Genomic DNA, 17,936 nt, shown 5'->3' with positions numbered 1-17,936 from the left:
GGTTGCTGAACCACATGGGCTATTTCCAAACATGTCCTGAGATAAATTAACCCAAATTCAAATCAGGCTTCACTGAATCTGACAAAGATTTTCGCTGTGATTAAATATGGAAGAACGAGTGGCCAACAACACTCCCAAAACCCTCAAACCCTTCCCCTCAGATTACAGTTTTAAAAATGAGGGTGTTTTTTTTTGTTTTTTTTTAACCATAGTGAGAAAGGAATGAAGGGAAAAAAAGCCACTGAAATTAATCATGTTGGCTCTGTATTTGATTCTACTCTGTTTGGTTTGAATTTTCATCCTATACAAATCCTTGTGATTGGTATACAGAGGAATATTAAATGTACAAATACATGTGTAATCTACTATAATTCGAATTGAACTGTAATAAATACAACTTAACAAAATCAGGTGAACTAGATCTCTGAGCAAACAATGACCACAATCTGTCATTATGGACTCAAACTCACACAGGCTTCCCATTACGGACTCGGCTGAGGCCAAACTTGGCATAAAAGAAGCCTCCACGTCTGCTGATGCAGTGCAGCATGAAGTGAAAGCCAATTTAAGTGTCACTCACTCATGCTGTTCTTGTTGCTGTGTGTTCTAAGTGGAAATGAAGGAAACTGGCTCACACAGGTGGATGTCCAGATTTCTGCGGGAGGCAGGTGCCTGCTGTTGTCCCTCCTATTGTTTGTCTATTTCAGGACTTGTGACACACTGTGCTCGGTGAATATTTGCATTTTACTTTGGGGAGCTGGCAGGTCTTAACACTTGGCTCGCTCTGCCACCCCACAGGTCCACCCCTGAAGCTCATTTGCTCACTTTTGACTTTATCTCCTTCGTCCAAATTGTGGGTCTTCTCTGAACTGCACTCATCTGTCTTCATCCCTTCACTTTATGCAACTGCTGCTTTGACCTATATAGTAAAGGCCATTTTAGTGTGTATGTCTACGCCTAAGCATCCTCTTTTGTGTGTTCCTCCCCCCGAGTGGGTCTCCTGTGCGTGTGTGTGGACAGTATAGTGAAGGTCTCCTGAGTGTTAGCCCCTTGCGGGGCTCTCCGGTGTGTGTCTTGAGGTACAGAGTGACCCTGATGTGTCAGCTCTGTTTAGAAGAATGAACGTAGAGCTGGTGGACCACCGTGACTCACACACACACGCACAGACAGACACACAGAGGAAACCTCCTCAGGGCTCTCCCTATGATCACTGTACCCCACACACACTCCTGACATTTTTCCTTGAAGCACATCTATAGGCTTCCACTTTATGGCAGTAGTGTAGCATGACATTGTCATGAAAGCCGCAGGGCTCACAAAAGTTTCTGTCCCTATGTATTTGTGTTTACCGTATATGTACACATGTAATGTGTTGTGTATGTGTTTGTAGTCCAGCTTGTCTTGTCACAGTTGCCCTCTAGGGCAGATTAGAGTATGACTGCGTATATATGGGTGTTTTTGTGTGTGTGTATACATTAATTTCATAAAAGCACCAACAGCACCAAACAAGTGGATTACCATGAAGAAAAGGCAGCGCTGGTGGCCATCAACCTTTTGGGAAAAAAAAAAACACATTTTTTGAATAAAAGAAACCATATGCACTATAATTATATGCATGTCCAGAAAGACACAATGCGCATACATTGACACTACCTCACTATCGGAATGTTTTTATTAGAGTTTCAGAGATGGAAAATCAGTAAAATGCAGAGTAACAGAATAAGAAAAGAGACAGAGAGAGAATGTACACCGCATATATAAAGTATTCACCACCCCATGTTGGACCTTTATACTTTATTGTTTTAAAACAACACTGTGACATACTAAGGATGTAAAGGATGAAAAGCTGAAAAGTACCACTCAGGGGGACAATGCAAAAAAACTAACACAAAAAGTTAATTACCCTTAAAGGTGCAATAAGAGCCATCCCATCAAAAAAAAAAAAAAAGAGAGAGAAAATAGCACAGGTGTTAATTTGGCTGGAACAACTGACAACAGCTGTAAAAGTATAGCATGATGGGAAAAAAGGTGCATACAACAACTGTACTGAAGCCTCACTTTGGAGATGTTAAACTCACGACTTAAAAACATTTAGCAGAAGGCACGTGGGTGACCAAGAAACAAAGCGGAAAAAGGTGGGAAGCTGAGCTTTGTGATTATTATACTAAAAGCTTTAATTGCCATAAGCCAGGCACCGCATGTCACCCTTCCCAAAATGAAACCTGGTCAGTGGCAGTGTCATGTGAACGTTTCTCTGCAGCAGGCCTCGAAAGGCTCCTGAAGGTCAGGTAAAAATCAGATCAGACAGGACTTACGATCAGGATCTTGTAGCCGGACATTAAAAGCCGTTCACTCACAGAACCCACGCAACTTGAATACTTCCACAAACAATTATTATGTGTTTAACGTTGGTGTCTGATTTTGATCAATTTGTAGATATTTGCTTTCATTTCTCTCACTATCAGTGTCACAAAAGTTTCCTTATAGTACATCAATGTTATAAAACAATAAAACATAAAAAGCACATGGTGGGATGATACCTTCTATAAGCACTGTATTTTCATGGATTGAAGACTTTGTCCTTCCTGCTGAGGTCTGACCTGGAGGGCACCTAATAACACATACTTATACACTGTACTATATATACACATTTTCACAGGTACTGTGATTTAAGGCATTTAAAACTAACATTTACTAACAGAAGCTGAGCAGACACATTCTACAGTGCAGCAGCCATCGTCCTCTGCTGCCCAAATAAATAAAAAATCTTTACAAGGAAAACCTACAGGTGGCAAACAGGCAGCAACACTACAAGATAGTGAGGATGGTCAATGTCCAATGTATCTGGTAAGGAATGTTAAATTTTATAATATATACAAGTTTGGACCCAAGTACCAAGAATGATAGAAGATGACGATGCAATTAGGTTTGTTTCTTGTGCTTTCAGACTTTTCAAAGATTCTATGATGTGCAAAAACAAAAGGCACCTGTTTATTCCAATGTGAATAATTCACAGTCTTAACCTTCATAAATACTGCTGGTTAATGACAAAACCGCCCATGTACTGTATAGCCTCAAAGCACTGCTTTACACGGAGGAGACGGCGCTGAGGTCTGTGTGAGGACAGGAAGAAAAGAAATATCACTGGGACAGACAAAACTACTGATCAGGTCAGGGCAGAAACATCGCTTTGAATAAGCAAATATGGTTTGAAACGTGACCTACATAAGGTGCACTCAGTTTATTTGAACACAGAATACATACGGGACAATAATAAATCAAGTACTTCTCTTGCTTTATCTCATATTCCAATAATTTTTTGCCCTCACCTGTGACTTTCTTTTTTCAATCTTAAATAAAAAAATCATGTTTTTTTTTTTTTTTGTTGTTGTTGTTGTTTTTTGTTTTTCAGCACAAGCTGCTCCTTCCTTCACTCCCAAAAAGACACAATGTCATACACACATACATATGCGACTCTGACTGAGGTTTAGCACAGTTCTGGCAAATGCCCTGCAGTGTAACAGACAGTGGTCCATCACCTGTCATTTTCTCAGCTTTCTCTCACTACCACTCGTGGTCCCCCTGGATCAGACTCCACTGGTGTCTTATATGATACTGACTTTGCTTACAATAGCAATTATTAAATTATGAATTGCAGGATTATCCAAACAATTCATTGAGCAAAAAGAGCTAAAAACCTCACAAAATAAGAAATCTGATTCAGCTACAACTGCATGTCAATAAACAAAAAAAAACATTTGTTAAGCACTCAATGCTAGTGCCTAGAAAAAAAACCTGACTAAGGTTTTTGCTCAGTATGTCTTTCATGCTTCTGTCCTATATTACAAAGCAGTGACTGAGTCACGTGCCACTGACCAATGGAAACAGTGCAACATTGGTGCAACACTGAACGCAGATTTGCTCCACGATGAACTGGAAGTGATTCAGGAAATCTTCAGGGTGATTGTGGTCTATCAAACTGTCTCTCTTTCATTTTAATGCCACAGCTCCCAGCTGCATCTGCTGTACATCAAGTACTACTCTTTTGTGCCTGGAAACCAGTGTAGCTTGTATTTTACATGTGATCCAGTTGTCCGTATAGTTTTTTGTTCCAGTTCATATGCAGTGGAGAAGACTGCAGTGTAAGGCCATAATCCAGATACAGTATAAGTGTCCGTCACTCTGATCCGTACAGTCACAGAATGATGATGTGATTGGGATGTTCAGAGATCATCTCATGAAGTCGACCATCTGCCCTTTGAAGAACAAACATCCAGAGAGATAGTGATTCAGATTTCTGTGGTCTACTTTTTCCTACAGGAATTACTGACTGAAACAACGTGAGAAAACTAACGTGCAGCTTTCATCCTTTAACCCTAAAATCAGTTTTCACAGTCCCCTGAGAGATCGAGCTTAAATTTTTCATCCAGACTACGAATGTCTGGGAGCCATGGCAACCAGATATGAGGCTGCTGACATGATGTGGACTCAATAAGCAGCGGTCAAGAGAGCAGATAAATGGCAAATACCCGGCCCAACAAATAACCCAACAGGTCAGCTTAAATGGAGAGATAATACTTTATCTTTCACTTAAACTTGATGATATGTCAATTTCAATGAACCCTTCTTCTTTACAATTAGCGCTGCATTTAATAATTGTTTTTCATTACTGATTAATCTGTCTGTTAACAGATTGATTATTCATCAATTATTTTGTCTGGAAATGTTAGAAATGAGTGAAAAATGCAAATAAAAATCATGTCGTCACTGGATTCATAATCCAAAGGTTCACTATCTTATTGCAACTGTAGGTTTAATAATAAAAACTGTAATCATAAATTGAAAATAATTGCAAGAGAGTAAGTTCTGAACCACTTCACATTTACAAGTACTTGTTTCATCATTGAAGACTCATGTTTTCATCAGCCCACAGACTATGAAATCCATTGCGGACATGGGAATCAAATCTAAAAACAGTTCAGTATTTGTGTGTTATCCACCTTAAAACTAATCCAAGTGTGAAACTGTCTTACCTTGCTTGCACCGACCATTATCGAACATCCCTAAAGAGCTGAAAGATAAACAATAAAAGGGTTATAGCAGAGTGGGAGAAGGACAGATGGCGACACTGAGAAACTCAAGGGGGTGAAGACAGCGATGGGCTGAAGACAGAAGGGAAACACAGAAGTTAGGTGTGAAGAAGAAGTGTGTTTGAGTGTGAGAAAAAAGAGAAAGAGAGATGTATAGACTGTGGTATTAACATTCAAAAGTCATAGCAAACATCACTGAATTCACCTTGAGAGTTTATAAACAGAACCAGTCAACCATCCTGTCTCTCTCTCTCTCTCTCTCTCTCACACACACACACACACACACACACACAAAGAACAGGTCTTATGTGAGCTGTCAGTGAGTGTAATGCAGACAGACACACCCTGACACACATGGTCAGTGTACCATATTTGCTCTTTCACTTCACGTTGAGAATTGGACATATCAATATGCAGCGAATCTCGCTCCTCCACATCCACATCCACAAACACAAACATTCTGCATAAATCCAGCATCTGCTGCCATCCCATCACCAAAGCAATCACACCTCCTCTCACACTCCCAACAAGTCAATGCATTGAAGAGGCCAGAATTAATAGAAAATATCTGGAAGGCAACAACACAGCAACCTTGAAATCAAGTTATTGCCAGTGGAAGTAACCGCAGACTGAGTTGAATTCTTATCTGCTACCGCAGTCTGCAGCAAACTAATGAGAGGTATGTGATGGCTACAAACAGCAACAAAAAGAGGAGACAACTGCATCATCAGATTGTGGACATTTGGTCCCCACAGCGCTAAGACTGAGTGCAGAGTGAATTATTTTGGATGGCTGCACTCACTTTTTCTTTGAAAATAAGACAACAGATGGAGAGGGTGATATTGATGTTGTTGAACAGGTCTGGTTTAATGTCAGTATACTTCAAATATAGACCAACAAACCAACAGTGATGATGTTTGTCAAATTCTTGCCAAGCACACAACTCTGAGAGCTGATTTAGCAGCGGTGCTGTGAAACACAGTATAAACCAGTTTGCCTGCAGGGATGAGTTCACCTCAAATGTGCTATTCTTTGTCTCTGTTTGGACGCCAGCTTTGGCAGAGCATCACCAGAGTAACTCTTGTTACAATTCTCTTTTGCTAGTTCTCAGTCCAAAGCTCCTGCAATATGAAGATGCTGCTGTCTAACTCCTCTTCAAGTCGTCTGGATTCTTAAACATTTTTAGACCCCCCGACGCAAATAAGTCATTTATTTTCTAGCCCTGGGATCCAGGCTCCTGCAGACACACACTCGTGTTTCACAAAGAAGGAGCCCCGTAGACTATTTTTGGTCAAAACCCACAGTTTAAGAACCCAGATCCTGTCATGATGACTAAATCATAGATGAATCATGGATCAGAGATACTGACCCTGCACAGGTGCAACCCCCAACTCCTGTCCTCCTTTTGGCAGCAGTGAATAATAAAAAGAAAACATTTCAGAAGACTGATGCTGAGCTTCTCATGCAAGGTCTTAAGTGTGGAATACTTAAAATCTGAATAGAGGTCAAATGTAAAATACAAGTCTCACAACTTGAACACAACAAGATGAGAGCACATTTGTTCTGCTCTACGGTGAGGATCAAGGTTGAGGGTCTGGACCACCTGTTCAGCATGAATGTCTCTGATTAGGCCACAGCTTTAGACTGAGCTGTCTGGCTTGTCCTAGATTAGTCCCAGTGATTGGTAGGTTGACTCACAGCAAGCGGGTCTTGGCTGAAAGCTGCTACGCTGTTCCGCATCTCATTCTCACTGCCACGCAGTGGTATCAGTGACACGTTACCGTGACGCGTATCCGGCAAAACACGGCTCACCCGTGTCTGCTGGAGTCCGTCCTGAGGCCACACGTTGCCGTCGTACTTTAATGAGGAGTGAACACGGACAGAGGGAAAGATAAAGAGAGGGAGCCAGATTAGATTTTATTACAGTGTCACAAACAGGACCATTTCATAAGAATCAGCAGGTTTAGAAAAACCATGTTACTGATGACAAATTGCATAATAGTGTTAAAATTGTCTGGGTTGTTAGGTTGTTTTTATGTTTGTGTGTGAGTGTGTGTGTGTGTGTGTGTGTGTGTGTGTGTGTGTGTGTGTGTGTGTGTGTGTGTGTGTGTGTGTGTGTGTGTGTGTGTGTGTGTGTGTGTGAGATCACACCTGGATACTGAGAAAAGTAGCGTACCACTCCCTCATTTCTGACTGGGTGTCACAGCAGAGATACCTGCAAATAAATAGAGGGTGATAAAGTGAGGGAGACAGTGTGATAAAAATCAGGAGGTGGTGGGTGTGGGTGTGTGTGTGTGTGTGTGTGTGTGTGTGTGGTACAGAAGCATTCACCGACGAAGGAAAATTTGGAAATAGACCCAGAAGAAGGAGAGAAAGCTAATCATAAATATTAACTGACATTGACACTCTCTGCTATGACACAATGAAACACTGATTCAGGCTTCAGAACAAAGCAGCATACAGTATCCAGTGTACAACACAGACATAAATTTAGCCACAGTCAGGAGAATTGCCACACATGCTAACACAACTCACACACACACACACACACACACACACACACACACACACACACAGAGCTCATTAGGCCAAACAGAGCTCATTAGTGCCTGTTGAGATTCAAAAGAAGACAGTCACGCTATTCTAGCGCACACACCTAAATTATAGTTACACGTTAATCTCCTACACTACGTTTATTTTCTGTGCCATTAACTGCATCTCTAATCTGGACCATCAGCAACTGCAGAAGAATAAATGCTGCTCATTTATCATGATGGAAATCCATGAATCCACAGAATAAAATTAGCATAATTCTACAAAACATTTATCACTGTCCCTGTACGCTTAAGAACAGTGACTGAAACAGTGTGCTGATAAAACAGCAAAAAAGGAAAATTAATAAGTGTTGAGAGTTTTGATGGAATAGAAGTAATAACAGGATAAAACCAAGCGACACAAAGTGCAGGTGGGTTTCAGCGCAGCATCTGCCACATGGCAGCTCCTTATCCATTAATTTTGCCATTTTTTCTTTCTTATCTCTAACCACTTTTCCCTTCCCTAAGTTTTCTTTGACTTGCAGTAAATGCAAAATTTCTGACTTTATATACAGCTTCTCCCCTTCAGCATAACACTTTGCCTCTATAACTTCCACTTTCTCCCCCTTCCTTCTTTATCTTTCTTCCAACCTCCCCCCCCCCCCTTTGTTTCTTCCTCTCAGGTGTGTTTTTTGCTGTGAGCGATGTGACAATGGAGCGTAACCAAGAGATGATACTGCCTACAGCGTGACGAGAACAGCACTCCCATTACAACTGCGCTGATGTCTACCGCTGTTGACAGCGTAGAGCCCAATGTAACATGAACATACAGTCACACACAGAGCACGTACGTGCATGTACACACATACTGATGTTCCGCTGATGCACACACATGCACAGAGGGACGTATATGTGAACAGACCCGGATTAGAATAAAGGCATGGTTGCAGGAGTTCTTGTGTGCGTTTCCCTCCTGGGTGGAACCGACCTTTCATATGCCTCCTTCTCCGAATTCTCACACAGGGATCTGACCTGTTTTTTCTGCCTACAGAGAAACTGCCAGCTTTCTCTAACACTGGTCATGTTTACATGCACATCAAAAATGTGATCACACTGCCACTAAGGAAAAAAAAAAGGGCCACTGCCTGCTGAACATAAGGAAAACATGTCAGAACAGCTAAATAAGTTTGCACTGGAGGCTGCATACTGCTGCAGAGATTTAAAGCCACAGTGCTGTTGTAGTATAAGTTTGATGTTTTTAACTGAGTAAGTAGGACAGGAATGAAATCAAAAGGAAAAAACACTTCTTCAATTCTATGCACCATACTGATTTAACAGATAATTGAGGTGCATTCTGGAGAGTTGTACAAGTTCTGAATCATAACCATGAGACAAATTAATAAAGTTGCCTTAATCTTAGTTTTTGTAGATTATGGTTGAAATATTCATCGCATGTCCAGCAAATGCAGCCAATGCAGATCTCACATGCCACAGTTATGAAAGGATGATTACAAGTATGCACATACATACGCACACAACTTACGCATGAGGACTTCATCTTTACGTGCACCGCTAACGGGTCAGTAAGTAATCTGATGTTATTTCTGAGAAGTTCAATAATCTTTATCTGAATTAATGTAACAGTGAAACTCAGAGAGCAAACCACAGCACAAAATCTGCCTTTGGTTGAAGTTTACCACAGACAAAAGCAAGCAAAGAGATTAGAATAAACCACGTACGCTTGTTGAAACTGAGAACATGAGCAGGCCCGAGCTGTGAGTGCTCTGGGCTGACAGCCATGTATTCAGTGTATAAAAGAAACACATCCTTTACGTACTGCACCGGACAGCTACTCACCATTGCTGTCTCTCTTGCCTCTCTTGTTTCTTGCTCTCATACACCACTGTCAGTCCCCAACTAGAAACAGACAAAGAAAGAGACAGAAAAATAAAAATAGTTTAACAGCAGTACAGCTGTTAATGTCCCAATGGTTGTGATTCTTGGGCTCAGTCTGCCCCCCAGTGGTCACTCTTTACAAGCCCTCATGAGCTGTTTCAGACAAGGCAAATATTTAAAACTCTTGCCATTCAGAGCAGCTACAAATTGCTTTGCCAAATCCATAGTCACGAGGAGGACAGTAAGTGACATTAGTGCACCCTGTACACCTGTGTCTACACTGCATGTACAATACTCACCATGTGGGAGGGCGGAGTTTCTTCTTGATACCTAAGTAAACCCTTAGATTTTTCACTGGCCAATCACGTTCTGGACGGTTACTCTGACAGATCAGAGAGAGGAAGGAACAGATTGAATAAGCCTGCGGCAAATTACGACATCAAAAACAGAGAAAACAAAAGAGTCTGTGTGTCCGTCAGTCTTACTCTGACTTCCTTGTACATCCTGAGCGAGTTGGAATTGAGGATGAAATATCGGTCGTGGAAACTTCCAGAGGACAGTCCCAATCCCAGGATGCTGCGCTCCTCTCTAAACTTCATCATGCCGTGTTTGGATACATCCACTTTACTAGCTGGAGGGCAGAATGAGAGATTAATAGGAATGTTAGTTATGAGGAAGACTAACAATGCAGTGATTCAGAGAGAAGAATTTTCTTGGCGGTTGGTTTGTGTTTACTCAGGTAGACGATCATCGCCTCCATAGCGAGGTGCTTCTTAATGAGCAGATGGGAGTCAGTGCCAAAGGAGTGAAGGATGGGTAAGACTCGCTCCTGATAGTGCAGCGGACGTTCTGAGGGAAGCACAGCGATGCACAGTGAACACAGGGTGATACAACAAAATCCAAAGTAACCTCAAATCCTTTTTTTTTTTTTTTTTTTTTTACACTATCTAGAAGAATTTCAGCATTTTTAAAGCATGAGTTCCACGCTCAGACAAACAGGCTGAGCTCCTGACAGCATGGCTGACGGCGTGCAATGTTTTTAGTAAACATAAAAATGTTTTTCTTACGAGTTCAGCAATCAATGGAATGAGGATTTGCTTTATATTAATGTCATCCTTCAAGAGACTGAAAGAATTCCCGCCAGCTCTGCCCATCACTCATGCTCTCTCTAATGCCCTTCCTGTTCTCAGCATTATTCTTTCCTCTTTCTTGTAATCAGCAGGCTGGTTCTCTGATCAGAGATGGGAAATCTGCCAATGCAGATGAGTATTACTGGCATTTGATGAGCCATATACAGGCTTCCCGGTGGGTAACCAGATGGCCCACATACCAGGCTCAAAACAAACTACGACAAACAGTCACAATGCCGAGAATGATCTTTTTGCCTCTGGAGTTTGTGTGCCACTTTGGTAAGCTCAGGCTGCAGGTTGAATGAGGAGCATTTCACTTCTTTTGCTTCCCCATGGGCCTTTTCATCTTTTGTGTTAATTTGACACAGATTGTATTTGGTCATGTGAAAGCATTTTGCCTTTTAAACCAAAAGAGTTAGAAATTGTACTGTACACTGAGAAAAAAGAAAAATCATAATCTCCATCAAGATTAAACACACAAAAAAATTAGGTGTTTACAATTATTGTTCCTTCTCTCTCTGTCTCACCCATTTCCTCTTTGTCGCTGACCTCCCAGCAGCTCCAATACTCTTTGTCTTTAACTGCAATATTGCGCCTGTCAAGGACCTCACATGTCAGCTCTGCTGCTGTCATAGAACCAGGAATCTGAGGGGAGAAGCAGCACAGTTACTTCAGAGTTTTTCTTTCCTGAGCAAAGTGTGTGAAGTGTGGTGAAGTCCAGGTCACCTTAACATGTTGCTCTGCTGTGTCCTTCTTTTCCTCCAGATACACTGTGCAGATGAAATGCCCTCCAGGTTCAGTACTCTGAAGTGACCGGTACAGACACAAACACAGAGACAAAATCAGACAGAACTATAACAGCATTAGGATAACAAACTGCAGCATGCATAGACAACTGCAGCATGCACATGCACGAACACAAGCATGCACACAACACTGACATATAACAAACACAGCTTTATATGTGAATTTGACATAATGCATAATGACTTCAAATGGCGAACATTTAATCCTCTTATACACTCTGAAACGAACTCAACAACAACGAAGCAAATCATGTGAGATCATGAAAAACATGAACCACACTGTTATTTAAAATAGCTACAGAAGAGCAGTTTAGCTCATTAAAACTCGCTTTGTTAAAAGTGTGTAAGATCATTGTGTGAGTGTGCGACTCACAGGAAACTTTGTGTTGAGTTTCTCTCGCACTTGGATGATAACAGTGATCTCTTCCAGCTGCTTCTTTAGCTGTTGCTCATCCACCTGCAAACAAGTATGCACACATACATTCATACACAATGACAAATCAGTCATCAGCTGACATAATACTTTAACAATAACATCATGTCAGTATTTAGATCTCAATCTGTGATCCAATTCAAACCTCGCTGTTACTGCCAAAACAGCAGGAAATCTGAGATTCATGTTGAGCTAATGCAGCTAACATGAGGTTGTATTTTAATCTCATCTAAACAAGATAGTTAAGATAAGATAATTTGGAGGTCTTTGAGAGAAGGAAACTTTGACAACAACTGCACAGATTTCATTCTAAGCTCATAAGATGAAAATCCCATCATCACACGTCTCATTCCTCTCTCCCTAACATCCTTCTTATTTTCCCATCCCCCTTTCTAAGAAATTTTCAGGAAACAAACAAAGTGCTATAAGAACATAATCTCATTACCAAACAAATTAAAAATGGTACGAGATAAGATCAGTTTCTATTGCTACTGGAATTAAAACAGGAGTCGCTGGAATCTGTTCCTGCTGCATTTTTAGGGCTTGCAGCCAATATAAAGATGCCATCTTCTTTGGCATCTCAACCTTTTTAAGCTGCACACTCTGTGCTATGTTTACCATTTCCTGATGTCAACACTTACGATAAATCATCTTACTGGACAAAATGTTTTGCCCTCCTATCATCCCCCTGAGCACTGAGGGGTGAGTCTGACCTCAAAGATGAGTGTGTAGTGCTGTATGAGGTCCTCAATGGCGCGGCCAGCAGTGTAGTCCTTCCCGTCCGTCTGGAACAGTGTGGGACCGAACACTATGGCCAGGTTATGGAGGTTCATCTGGTTCAGCTCAGAAAAACGCTGCACGCTGAAACAGGTGAAGGGAAAACACACATAGGTATGTGCACACAAACATGAATGAAGACACGAGAGGAGTTTTGTTTGTGCCTGTTTCTCACCAATAGAGGTGGTTGATAAGGGCTTGTAGTGTAGCCTTGTTGACACGAGGCAGCCTGTTCAACAGCAGTTGGTACTGGGAGATTTTCATACTTTCATCCTGAATGGCTGGAGTAGGAAACAGGAAATTTAAGAGGGAAAGATTTAAAGCACAGGATGAGAGTGCAAGGGGACAAAAGAGAGAAAATGATAGAGAAATGATCAGTGAAAAAGGAGACAGAGACATATAAATGACAAATACAGTGAGAGATGGAAGAAACAGAAACAGACAGCAACAGAAAGTGAGATTTAAAGCTGAGTTAAAAGTGACAGGTTCTTAAAAACATTCAATGTAGTGCTCTAACATAAAGGCCATATTTGCTAGTGAAGTGAACAGCAACAACATGACATCTTTGTGGATTTTACTAAAAAATCAATTTCCATTTTATTCACCTCCACTGTAATGGGATGACAGCAGAAGTCTTAGCGACAAGTACAGTGCAGTACAATGTCTTTTTTAGTGGTTTAGGTGAACTGAGCCACCCTCAAAATACTATTATACAGCAGAGTGCAACAACAAGTCTTGTGAATGTTACCAGCTATACTGAGCCAGGCTCTGGCATCCTCTAACGTGAACAGTCCTTCTTCTAGCTCCCTGAAGAAGCGCTTGAGTGTGTTGGAGACGTCATCCACCTGGTGCTCTCCTTCCCTCAGACGAACGCTGCGGGCATCTTGCCGAAATCTCTCACACAGTCCTGCCACACGCGAGTTCACACCGCTTTTACGATAGATCCCCTCAGATGTCAAGCCTAGACAAACATATCAAGATGAACACACACAGAAAATAATGTTACAAACACAGGCAACACAACTTTTTTGCAATGTACAGAGTATAAAATTCATGGCATTCCAATTAACAACTAGTCTTATTTTCTAACTTCAGGGGAGAAGGGACATTTTGGAGATGGGGTTCTAAAAGGCTCAGTAACCCACACTGATCCAAAATTGGGTTAAAAAGACGTTATATCAATATCAATATCACTGATTAGTGGCACCAAATGGGAATCAACATGTTTGAAAGGTTTAGCCGAAGAAAGAGAGACAGCAGTGTTGGCAGTTACAGTTTTCAACACTGTGTGATTTAATGTTAAATTACCTTTGATATAATCAGAAGACAAAGTGTCTTGGGTGTGAAACACTGCTCGAATTACATGTCATGTCCACTAGAGGGCTTAGGGTCATTTTAAAAAACACTTCTGCTTTCTTTTATTTGTGCTGAAGTGAGATCCAGTGTTCTTTCAATGACAGACTAACAAATTAACCATTTATCAGGACCAGAAATTCCAGATTATAGGCTTTCTTTATATGGCTCCAAGCATCAAGTGTCCAGAGGAAGTCACTTTAATCTGGTAAAAGCTTTGACAAACCCCGCTTTTGATCACAATATAAAGGATGACTAGATCAAAAGTTGTGTTGTTCTAAATGACAACCACCAGTACATGGAGGCGAGAGCAAGGACAGTTCTGCCCTGGTTTCCCAGAAAGCTGACCAGAGACATTAACATTCCAGACAGGAAAGCAGAGGATATCACCATAATGAAGACTCCCACACACAAAGACACACACACAAAGCCCTATACACCCTTGCGAATATATGGCAACACAAGTGCATACAGTAAAAGGAGGGAAATAAAGGAGTGAACGGAGGAAAAGAGAGGGACAGATCAAAGGCAGAGGACAGGGGTTGACAGAAAGGAGAAAGAAAACTAGTCAGAGTGAAAAACGGCAGGTCAGCTGGTGGAGGGTGGGTGGAAGACAAAGAATGAGGAGTCAGGGATAAAGAAGAGAACACAAAAGAGAGGGAAAGAAAAGCACCAAGGAGGGAGCAAGGGGAGAAACGGAGGTGGAACAGAGTTGTTTTGTTGACTTGCGGTCCGCTGGTCTCACTCAGAGCCAGAACTCCTGCTATTATAGTCACATGAGGACACACACACACAAAAAAAGTGCCAAGTGTGCGCACACAGCAGAGGCAAGAAAGGCCAAAACTGAATACAGCAATGTAGAGAGTATAAAGCTGCTCCCATGAATGCAGGCATATATGAGAGGCAGAGATAAGGAGCACGACTTCATGAATATATAAATGTGTGTGAGCTTGTGTCTGCCAGCACAGTGTGAGATGGAGTAAATGCTGTGACTCTTTCGATGCATTTGTGTCACTGTCTCTGCGTGGCTCTCACCGCACTGGGTGATATAGCCGATGCAGCTGTGAACGATGACAGGTATGTCTGTCTCTGTGAGCTGCTGCTGGCTCAGTGTGTCTCCTCCACTCCCTGCTGCCGTCTGGATGGCCCCACACCAGCCGGCAAAATCCAGCTTCCTCTCTCCCTCTATGTACAGAGTTCTAGGAAAAGAGAGTGGGACAAGAGTGAGGACAGTCACCAAGTGGAGAAGAGACAGAAAAGGAGCACACAAATCTGTTTTTTACAGTTAGGACTCAATGTTGTGCAATTAACTTTTAATTCTTTGAAGTGGCTTTAAGTTGTAGGACAGGGTGTGAAGTTATACAGTCAAAAGTCTGTTTTTCCCTTAAACAGTAGAAATATAGCAAGAAATCTGAAATTATTCTTTCCTCTCACCTGCCTCTCTCCACCAGAACCAGCACTTCATTGTCTTGTTGGATGGCTGTAAAACACAAATACATGGTAATCACATTATTCCAGAGAGTATTTCATATACAGTATGCATAAAAATTACGCTGTAAAAGCGCTGTTTGTGTGTGTTTCCACGTATTGGTGTTTACATGTTTCACTCACAGAGCTCATTCAGTTTGCGGAGGTGGATCTCTTCCCCCTGGTTGTTCTCCAGGTAGGCGTGGAGTGTGGAGCCCACCAGAGCAAACCAACCGACCTTGGATGTTTGAAGGTTCAAGCCGTCTTTACACTTCAGTCGTCCAATCCGCTCAAAACCCAGCCTCAGTAAAGGCTCTGCAGAGGCTGGGATAAAGCTCTACAAATAAAAGAGGAACATTGCGGCTTTGTAATACATTGCACGTTACTAATTGTTTCCCTTCTCTTTTGATGATGATTTATCCACTTTAGTCTCTGTGTTACTGAAACCCTCCTCAGAAACCAATACTAATTAAATTCTTAGAAGAAAGATTCTGCACAAAGCTCCTGTACTAAACTTCACTGGCAGGCGGACTGCTAGGAACGTGGAGAGAGTGGTGTGGTCAGTAGCTGCAATGAATTCACCTTCGAGTCAGGTCATGCTGTCTTTGTGGCTGGACATGCAGGAGCCATGGACGTGCTGTCCATTTACAATCTTGGCATTCATGTTTCTTGTGATGATCAGTTAAATAGAAAAAATAGCCAATAGCTGCAATTTGAATTCACTGAGCCAGTCGTGGACAGAGGCTATCCAACATCATTAATTTCAGGACAAGTTACCTTGGCAATAGACTTGACCCATTCTTTGTGGCTGTCTGGATCATCGGTGCCAAATAGATAGAGGCGCTCTGACTCAGAGTAAAGTTCAAAGGTATTGTCATACCTATGGAGAGAGAGTTTAGGAGGAAGAGGGTGGTATAAAAAAACAGAGGGAAAGGGAGAGAAAGAAGTCATTTTGTGTCCAAAAAGCTGCATTCATACATCTACACAAGCATTTGGTATATTTCACTAAGAAAGTCTAGTCGGAATAGTAACAGTCTACTTCATTTTTTGTTATTAAAAGGGATGAAAGTGGAGAAACTATCAGCGTATGAGTGTGTGTATGTGTACCCATGTTTTTCAGGTGGGTCGACAGCCAAACAGACAATCTCTGAAGCCTTCAGAGTTCCATTAGGGTTTGAGTTCTTGTCGCTCTCGTAGTAGCTGAAGGTACCATCATTCAGCATGCACCAGCGACGACTGAATTCTACATGGAAGGACAAGTAAAGATTCGCCAAGCATAATATTAACAATCATAACATACAAATGGCATCTTTAAACACTAGTTTTGTGTGTTTACTGTATTGGCATCTTTAGACATCTGTTCATACCCTCTCTGGCCTTGCGCTCTGTGATAGCCCGAGCCATGGATGCAGTTTTGAACAGGAAGCCATTGTGAGACACACAAGGTGATGGTAAGTAATGTTTCGTCTCCATGGCCCCGTCCAAGTCTGAGGGCAGCTCTGCAGAAAAACAAACAAACAAAAAGAGTAAAATATCTTCTTTTGCAAAACCTAGAAGTGGATAACACCAAAAACACTCCTGGGTATGAAGGGAATGTGTGTTTGGTTTTATAATATTTAGAAATGTCATTATTACTGGAAACAAGTGTACATGGTATAATAGTGACACAAATGAAATTTAAGGAATGTGTATCCTATTCTCCACATAATAAATTTTGACAGTATCATTGTCACACAGCCAGACAATATACAGTAGACACAATCGGGCTTACAGTACATATAAAACAAATATCATTTGCAAACATTTATTTAATATGCGCTTTGTGGCTGAGCCATAACTTGAATAACTCACAATGATCGATATAATCTCTGGCTGGCATTTCTTCAAAACAACCCAGATGACAATCAAGATATTCTGTCACACATCACTGATTAACAATATAGAGAAAAGCCTACTCAACCTTTATGTAAGCATAAGAGTTATGTGACCCTGTGCTTGCATAGTTATACTGTACCTGTGTTGAGATTGTGGCTAATTAACTCAGCCTGTAAGGGTTGTGAGTGTGCATTGGCCAGGGAGAGAGCTGAGGGCCAACTTGCCATACCAGTTGAACAATTTACATCTGCACCGCAGAAGATCAGGCTTAATGTCTCTAGTACATCACTGCACTGCACATTTATACACAGAGCCTGGGAAGAAGGGGAAGGGGAAAGAGAGAGAGAGAGACAATCAAAACGTAAAGAAACACATAAGTAACTGCCCATGTACAAATGGACACAATGATGTGTTGCTTTTTGGCATAGACAACAATGGCCTCCAACCTGTACTCCAGTATGCTGAGTGCTGGTATTGGACTATATACTATATATAAACAAACAATTTGTTTCCTGTGGAAATACACAAATAACACAGTAAACTCTGGTACTCTGGTAAAATAAAACAGATCCAAA

At 41.5% G+C, this 17,936-nt stretch overlaps 1 protein-coding gene across 8 annotated transcripts in view; it reads right to left on the bottom strand.

The window, feature by feature from the left end:
• Positions 1–3,351: 3,351 nt before the first annotated feature.
• The window catches only part of LOC121186848 (arf-GAP with Rho-GAP domain, ANK repeat and PH domain-containing protein 1-like), a 47,294-nt gene continuing 32,709 nt past the window's right edge, over positions 3,352–17,936 (bottom strand). For 3 of the 8 annotated variants that reach the window (XM_041045675.1, XM_041045678.1, XM_041045683.1), the window contains 21 exons: positions 17,501–17,675; positions 16,854–16,985; positions 16,594–16,729; positions 16,264–16,366; positions 15,631–15,823; positions 15,454–15,499; positions 15,055–15,218; positions 13,415–13,627; positions 12,842–12,947; positions 12,603–12,750; positions 11,830–11,913; positions 11,377–11,454; positions 11,178–11,295; positions 10,256–10,369; positions 10,006–10,151; positions 9,820–9,902; positions 9,482–9,541; positions 7,242–7,305; positions 6,789–6,947; positions 5,034–5,071; positions 3,352–4,256 (listed from right to left, as the gene is read on the bottom strand). In XM_041045675.1, the coding sequence (XP_040901609.1) occupies positions 5,051–5,071; positions 6,789–6,947; positions 7,242–7,305; positions 9,482–9,541; positions 9,820–9,902; positions 10,006–10,151; positions 10,256–10,369; positions 11,178–11,295; positions 11,377–11,454; positions 11,830–11,913; positions 12,603–12,750; positions 12,842–12,947; positions 13,415–13,627; positions 15,055–15,218; positions 15,454–15,499; positions 15,631–15,823; positions 16,264–16,366; positions 16,594–16,729; positions 16,854–16,985; positions 17,501–17,675 (2,343 nt within the window). In that variant the 3' untranslated portion in view covers positions 3,352–4,256; positions 5,034–5,050. The remainder of the gene's footprint in view (positions 4,257–5,033; positions 5,072–6,788; positions 6,948–7,241; positions 7,306–9,481; positions 9,542–9,819; positions 9,903–10,005; positions 10,152–10,255; positions 10,370–11,177; positions 11,296–11,376; positions 11,455–11,829; positions 11,914–12,602; positions 12,751–12,841; positions 12,948–13,414; positions 13,628–15,054; positions 15,219–15,453; positions 15,500–15,630; positions 15,824–16,263; positions 16,367–16,593; positions 16,730–16,853; positions 16,986–17,500; positions 17,676–17,936) is intronic. The other 5 variants (XM_041045677.1, XM_041045679.1, XM_041045680.1 and 2 more) reach the window with 5 other exon arrangements.

Source organism: Toxotes jaculatrix, chromosome 9, assembly GCF_017976425.1.
Source record: "Toxotes jaculatrix isolate fToxJac2 chromosome 9, fToxJac2.pri, whole genome shotgun sequence".
NCBI classification, from domain to species: Eukaryota; Metazoa; Chordata; class Actinopteri; family Toxotidae; genus Toxotes; species Toxotes jaculatrix.
Note: the sequence above shows the minus strand (reverse complement) of the source record. Positions and strands in the feature narration are given on the sequence as shown.